The 7907-nt window shown below is 38.1% G+C and overlaps 1 protein-coding gene across 3 annotated transcripts; it reads left to right on the top strand.

The window, feature by feature from the left end:
• The first annotated feature begins 987 nt into the window (after positions 1–987).
• On the top strand, positions 988–7281 carry LOC124296892 (nucleobindin-2). 3 transcript variants are annotated; one of them, XM_046747292.1, is made up of 11 exons: positions 989–1167; positions 2583–2732; positions 3330–3437; positions 3519–3740; positions 3878–3974; positions 4178–4254; positions 4351–4453; positions 4528–4708; positions 4790–4946; positions 5663–5707; positions 5965–7281. In XM_046747292.1, the coding sequence occupies exons 2-11, from the start codon at positions 2592–2594 to the stop codon at positions 6616–6618; spliced, it is 1785 nt and encodes a 594-aa protein (XP_046603248.1). In that variant the 5' UTR covers positions 989–1167; positions 2583–2591; the 3' UTR covers positions 6619–7281. The 3 variants fall into 3 exon arrangements, with proteins under 3 accessions (XP_046603249.1, XP_046603248.1, XP_046603247.1); XM_046747291.1 differs by having other exon boundaries at positions 3878–3983; XM_046747293.1 differs by lacking the exon at positions 5663–5707 and having other exon boundaries at positions 988–1167; positions 3878–3983.
• Positions 7282–7907: the final 626 nt, after the last annotated feature.

The raw sequence follows: 7907 nt of genomic DNA, 5'->3' as shown, positions 1-7907 counted from the left end.
AAAATTCAATATTTTGGCCCAAGAAACACTCCTAGAAGTTTCAGCAGAATCTGAGATCAGGAGTTTAGAGATCTGATATTCTCTTGGTTAGTACTCACAGTCATCATACTCACTGCTGGGTAAAATCCTTCAATAGATCCGTTTAAAATGAAAAATGGAAAATGCTTTCAAAAACATAATTTGGATGGATAAATGTAAATGGTTACTTTGAGAACATTTAAAATTTTAAATGCAAGGTGCCATTAAAGTTTTAAATACTTATTTCAAACGAAACCTGTACAAATATTACCCAGCTGTGACTATGCTCGGTTTACGCAAACACTTACTGCAGAAGCACTCTCTGTTCCGAGATACGCCCGATTATAGGCAACACAACATACTTTACTGCTGTGCTGAAGAAAATTGTGTGGGTACAGTGTAATCAGCTCGATTATGCCACTAATGTTCTATAATCTATAAGTCACGATTGTTGCAATAAATGCTTAAACCTATACATCAATGCAACAGATAGTATAGGAAGAATGAGAAAATCGGCATGTAAGCGTGTTGCGAAGTTGAAGTCACATCTTCGCTTGACCGGAGATTCCAATTCCGGTTTCTGTAAAATTAATCACAGGCGTTTTGCAAAGTATCAAACAGCCGCAAGGATTTGTCTGTTAATCTGTTTATACAAATATTCAGAATATTCTCAACAACAGATCGCCAGAGAAGTTCAATTCTTCAAAAATGAGTTAATTTTATCTCCTTCATAACAATTAATATTTCGAATAATAATTCGAGGAGGATCGAGAGGGTTCGATATTTTATCAATGGGCGATACCGGAACGACGGATTCCGGAATGAACCAGATTTCTCAATGGGAACGTCGGATTGCGGCGAGTCGTGGTCACGTGACGGCGACAGAGATATTTATGATGGTGGGGCATGGTAGGGGTAGCGTATCTTACGCGTGACGTATGCGCGTATCTACAGTTTTACTGTTCTACAGTTTCTCCTACTCGCTCACTCGCGTAGGTCCGTTCGCTTCCGTTCTGCGCTCGCCGAATGGCTGTGTCAAAATACACGTCACAAGTTCGTTGATGCGAGTTCACAGTGCCTCTGAAAGTGATGTGGGATGTTCTGTGACTGAATTCAACCTGTATAAAAATATAAGAAATTCAAAGAAAGGTGAGTTTTTTTCGCGCTTCCATGCAGCGCGCATTGCTATCTAACCTAACCTGCTAATCCTAACCTATGCTGTCTAGAAAGTTGAAATACGCGGACAGATTCTGATCCTCATTTGCGTTTCCCCGAATATAACAACAGTCAATAATCTGTTTGTTCAATCGCTTTGAAGATTACTTTAGAAATTCTGAGATGTCGTTAATCTTCGACGTCAAAGTCCGTATCCCAGTTTTGTCTCGGTTAGCGTAACTAGTTATCCCTGCCTTTCTCTTTTTCAGTAAACTGCGACGACTTTCACACAGTTATTTGCGATATCTGATCGGAATTCAGATCGCGTTAATTCATAATCAGGAGAAAATCGTTCGGGACTCTGGAATCTCGGCGTCATCGTCTTGAAAAAAAGTTAACCGTGATTTTTCCGAGGTGTTTCGTATTGCGCGCTGCCTACTCGAATTCGCTTACGTGGTGCTAAGCCATCAATTTATCGGTATTTTGCTTGCGTTGATTTACAAGGATGAAGGTAGCAACGTTACTGTAACGATGCATGTTGAGGAAAAATCGTTACTTCCCGCAACAAATTAAATACAATCATATTTTTCACATTCGGCCAACTCCTTGAAAGTCGTTCTAAAATTGCCGAATAATGATTTTTTCACTGATGTTTCGTTACATTATCGTTACCAACTTCAGCCTGATGTTGACTTCGGAAAACTTATCTGCTCGTCAGTCTCGGACTCGGACTACACACAATTTTCACGATAAATCGACAAAGATTTCATCGTAAAAATAATCGTTGATATACCACTGATAAAATCAATTTTTATCAGTCACAAACCAACTTTCTACTTCATTTCCGATGATCGTAGAAACAGGATCACTCCAACATCCTCTTATCTCCGTTGATAATTATCACGTCATTTCAATAACCGAGATAAATAATGCGACTACTGTGAGAGATAAATAAAACTCTGAGGAAACAAAAATGTATTTCAATTCTTCTCACTATCAGAGGCTCAAGGTCGCTGCCAGAATTTCGTTTAAAGCTATAGCGCATTGTACATCATTTTAAATCACTCTCTTTATGACCAATTGCGACAATTTACATGCAATGAATGCTCGATCTATGTCGCAACCCGTTACTCGGTGATTGATCATAATTTTCAACGATCATTCACTCAGTTGCATGTTTGTGTCTTCTTTGAGCTTTTATCGTATTCAAACAGTGGTGACTCAACGGGTGTTTTGCTTTTCTCGCAATTCCTTGATAATTGCCTCGGGAAATCCCGCAATTACACTGTCAATACTGTTCTTTTAATTAAATAGCGAGTTTTTTTAAATCAAATATTCAATATTTTACAGCTCTGTAAATCCTTCTACAAACTTCATTAAGTTGTGGTTAAAAGCATGAAAATTTTCAGAGTCTAGCCATGCGCGCTCTTTTGGTACTGGGCCTAGGGCTGCTCATCGTGCAGACGGCAGTTGCGCCTCCTGTTACAAAGAACAAGAATGCCAGCGAGGAAGCAGCTAAGGATAAGGAAGAAACTGAAGCTGCAGATTCGGCAGATTTGGTAAATATTTTCTTGTACAATGTATCTGAATCATGTAGATATATATGAATGAAATCATACCGATATCGATCGTATCTCGCATGGACAGATATCTAATCTAGTTCAATCACGGGAACGAAAAATCTATTTTTGTCTGTAAATTGTCCTCATTGTGATAAATGCGCTGATTATGAATGTTCACAACAATAAGCGACATATTAATTTATCTTGTCATTTTTTATCTTTGAAATTACCGGCAATTGTGAAATGCAGCGATAGGGGCAAAAAGAATTATTTAAAAGATCTAAACTATCTGAAACATTGCAATCTCCTTCTTAATTCTGTTTCTTATCTAACAGTAGTAAACAGTGAGACTACATGCGATGGTGAGTTCTAGGAATTTTTTATCTCGGGCCTGAAGTTGAAACTTCAACAAATTGTTTTTGTCATATAATAGCTGAGATTCTGTGTAAAATATGGTGGATAACAAGAAAGAAAGCTACTTGCCAACTTCCAGTTTACTTGAAGTGGAAACTGACAAGATTCCACGAGTGAAAGTGCAGAAAACAATGAATGCTAACACACGAGCAAGAAATAATTTGTGTAATTTGACCATAGGAGGATGTGATGGAGTATCACAGATACCTGACGGAGGTCGTTCAGGCATTGGAGAGCGATCCAGAGTTCCGGCAGAAGCTCGAGAAGGCGAAGGAAATTGATATTCGGGTAAGTGAATTGCATTTATTATTATTCAAGTGTTTCCGCTTGTCTGCAGAATTTTCACAATGTATTGTCACAATATTTCAGAGCGGAAAAATTGCCCATGAACTTGAGTTCGTCAATCATCAGGTCAGAACAAAACTCGACGAACTGAAACGCCAAGAGCTCGAGAGGCTCAGGCATCTGGCCATAAAAGAATATCAGATTGAGAATGGACTCGATCCCGACCATCTCAAAATCGCCGAGCATCTCGATCACTCGAATCCACACACATTTGAGATAGATGATCTGAAGAAATTGATTGCCAAGGTAGCCAAGTTTCTGTAATATTGATTAAGCCCAGATATTGATTCGAATGATTTATGAATTGATGAAAATATTCATTTACGCAGGATAAAAAATCGAGCGTAATTTATCCATCAAATTGAGTTCTCATTTTTTTTTAGACCTCGCAAGACTTAGCCGAGGCGGATCGTAAGAGAAAAGAAGAATTTAAAGAATACGAGATGCAAAAGAAGTTTGAGCAAGAGATAAAGATGAAGGGTAATACTGGTAACTAGCTTTGTTTAGTAAGCAACACTTTTGTATTAGCTTTTCTTTTCGTTCGTTTGCATTTCTTGTAGAGCATCGCATGATGTAAAGCTTGTCCTGTGTAGATTTCTGTCCTTCGTGTTACGCGCATGCTAGTATCTCGCTGGAATTTATTGAAACGCTCCTCGATTCACCATAAGTAATTTTCCCTGCAGGCATGGATGAAGATCAAAGGAAGAAATACGAAGCTGAGCTTCACTCCCAGGAGGAAAAGCATAAGAAGCACCAACCGGTTAGTACGATACACTTTATCCTTCATGTTAATTTATAGTTTATTTGATTTATCTACACCTCGCAATTTTTGCACTTCACCTTTTGATCGTTGCAGTTGCATCACCCTGGTAGCAAACCGCAGCTGGAGGAGGTCTGGGAAAAACAGGACCACATGGAAAACCAGGATTTCGATCCCAGGACGTTTTTCTACCTCCATGGTGGGTATTTTACATTGCACGAATGTCTGGCAAGCGGTAAAGATCGTGTAACGAGCGTAGAAATTTTTTTACAGATCTCGATGGCAATGGCGTCTGGGATCAGAATGAAGTTAAGGCTCTTTTCTTGAAAGAACTTGACAAAATGTATGCCGAAGGTGCTCCTGAAGACGATTTGAGAGAACGCGCGGAGGAAATGGAACGGATGCGAGAACACGTTTTCAACGAAGCTGATCTTAACAAAGATGGATTGATAAGGTAATTGAACGGTTTCATTTTTTCTTTCTCCAGCCTATTGTCAGTTATTGAGATATTTGGACGAATTCACCTCCGTTTCAGCTATAACGAATTCGTTGAGCAAACAAAGAAGCCCGATTTCCAGCAGGATGCAGGATGGCAGGGTCTGGACGAGCAGCAAATATTTTCACAGCAGGAATACGAGGAATTTGAGAGGCGTAGACAGGAAGACATACAGAAGTTAATTGCAAAGGGAATAGTAAGTTGTCATCCTCCGTGCCACCAATCACTGATCACAGAAATCAAGTTTGCGCCTCTAGTAGATTGATTAAAATGCATTTTAGAACTTGTTTTCCCTGTGTATAATTTGCACTAACGTAGATACGTATAAAATTCTAGTGACTGGGTACGTTTCGTGCCCTGGGATTGTTGGTTATTTGGAATCATTATCAAGAAATATTGTGTGCATTCATTGGCGAAAGAGTATTGCTGTATTTGCGAATCAGATCGCTGCAGTCTCTATATTTGGACGCCTTATAGTGAAGCTAGTGTTCACGTTAATACAATCATATGCAGTCGATGCAAAAAGAATTTCCAACCACCTCTAAAAAGTGTAGAATGGAATTCGATTTAGTCTCTTTTACTATCCAGCCTTTGATTTGTAGTGTGAAGTTTCGTTACTACGAATTGAGTTGATTTTTCAGAATGCATATAAAAAGAGCAAAAAGCGTGAAGAAAAAAGCGGCATGCAAGTTGTTAGTGAAGTTTCCGTGTGATATCCTTTTTTTTTTCCTTATTTGATCACGCTTGTCGCTTTGGTTTAGTTTGATCCAGCTCGACTGTTATCTTATCGGTTTTTATTTTCCTCCTTTTATCCGCGTCACTACGATGCACTGTGTTTTGTGTATGTAATTAATTAACAAGCGTTTTGCACTTTTCCTTCTTTTTTTTTTTATACGTTGTTAACGTTGCTAGCTACCCCCGCATCCGGATAGTTATCCCCCTGGACATCCTGAACAGGTGAGTCAATTGACAACAAAAAAAAAAGAAGATCTATGCATGAATTAAAACTTCCGAGATGATGTACGACGTGACAATTCAGACGGAGCAAAAATTTTTTTGATGAAGGAATCTGCGTATATGCAGCCGAATCTCAAGTTAATAGAGAAAATGTATTTGTTCTACGTACTTCCTCTCCTTAGTTCGAAATGCACGATTTTGAAACAATCAAAATTCGAATAATAATACAAAATAACACGTCATTATATTTTCGCCAGTTCCCACCACAGTACGGCCATGTTCCGGTACATCAAGGAGGTCCGGATCAGGGATTCATCGATCCACTGGGTGCCAGAGTCGGGCATCCCAACGAAATTCCACAGGGTCAACAATTCCAGGGCCAACATGTGCCCCAACAACAGTTCCAGGGACAAGTACCACAGCAACAATTCCACGGACAAGTGCCGCAGCAACAGTTCCAAGGACATCAGGTGCCGCAGCAACAGTTCCAAGGACATCCAGTGCCGCAGCAACAGTTCCAGGGCCAACAAGTACCCCAGCAGCAATTCCAAGGACAAGTGCCACAACAACAATTCCAAGGGCAACAAATTCCTCAACAACAACAGCAGCATGTCCAACAAGTTCAAGGAGGAATTCAGCAGCAGCAACAACAACAGCAACAACAACAACGGCAACAACAGCAACAACAGCAGCAGCAGCAAGTGGTACAAAACGTGGTTCCGGCAGGAGGAAATCAGCAGGTTCATAATACCGGTAACACAGCAGCAGGAAATTTGGTAAACAATCAACAACAGGCCAACATAGCGCAGAAACAAGTAAACAACAATGAAGCTGCTCAGCAACCAGTGGCAGCAATCTTGGTTGAGAATAGCCAAAAAATAGTACCAAATGCAGTAAACGCTCATTCATAATCGGGGTGAAACTGAAAAATAATAAGAAGGTCAATCAGATTATAGTAGAGGATGGAACGGATATTTTGTAATTGGAAGTATAATTATAGTCAACTAATTTTACGCATTTTAACATGTGCAAAATTGATTGATGAAAATTCAGCGATTCGATGGAGGGGAAAAATAATTTACCGCTAAAATCAATACGTTTTATACAACTGCAACTACGAACGATGGATTTGACAAGGAATTAATTATACATTGTAGTTTGTAAACCTTTGATCGCGTCGAGCGATTGTATTGTTACGTGACATTATTCTATAATACAATATACATATATATTTAACAACGTTTCCTAATCTTCCGCATTTCAGTGCAAACACTCAAGAGATACATTTCATTTCGCAGTATTAATCCACCGCTCGCATTTGGTTGATAACACTTACTACTGTTATCAATTTTCTTTTTTTTTTCTCACAATTACGACGATTTTTACGACGACGATGACTGTTTGCTATCGCGGTTTTGCGATTACGTTTCTATTGTCATTCGATGTGTGATTTTTTTCTAATCGATTGATCTAACCGACACGCTTATGATCCCTCCATACCTGATACGATTCGTTGATTTATGATGATTGTGTAAAATTTTGAATGGAAAAATAAAAAGAAAATGTACTTCGAATCCCATTTGTAACAACGGTAACCCCTTGATCAATTCATTGTCAATCGAAGAAGAAAGAAAGAAAAAAAATATACAGTGCTATTACCGCGACGGAAGATGTGCGCGATTAAAGAGAAGTAAACATTTTCCGTCAAAGAGAAATTGAAGACAGGTAAGGAAAAAATGAATAAATGCAACGCACCGTAATATATATATATATGCAATTTATTTATTCATTTTCTTTTATATTTATTATTATTATTATTATTATTAATATTGCATATTATGTTAGTATAGATTATTACTTATCATACGTACCATAAATATAGTAACTTAACGTATGATTGCGTGTGTTTCTATTATTTTTTTTCCTTTATTTATTTTTTTTTCTTTTCGCTTCATTCATTTTGCTCTCTCTTTGTTTTGTCACTTTGTTCGTATATCAAGTATAGGTATGCGTTATAATACGTTTTCTTTATTTCATATGATGATTTATATTGTTGGGTGTATGTATGCATCTATAATAATCATAATATTTCATATAGCATATTAATCGATAATACATGAAATAGGATTACTTAAACGAGAAGAGGAAGCAAAAACATCGAAAAAAGTCACTAATCTTCATTTCACATAATATCCCTAAT

The sequence above is a fragment of the Neodiprion virginianus genome, chromosome 2 (assembly GCF_021901495.1).
Source record: "Neodiprion virginianus isolate iyNeoVirg1 chromosome 2, iyNeoVirg1.1, whole genome shotgun sequence".
NCBI classification, from domain to species: Eukaryota; Metazoa; Arthropoda; class Insecta; order Hymenoptera; family Diprionidae; genus Neodiprion; species Neodiprion virginianus.
Note: the sequence above shows the minus strand (reverse complement) of the source record. Positions and strands in the feature narration are given on the sequence as shown.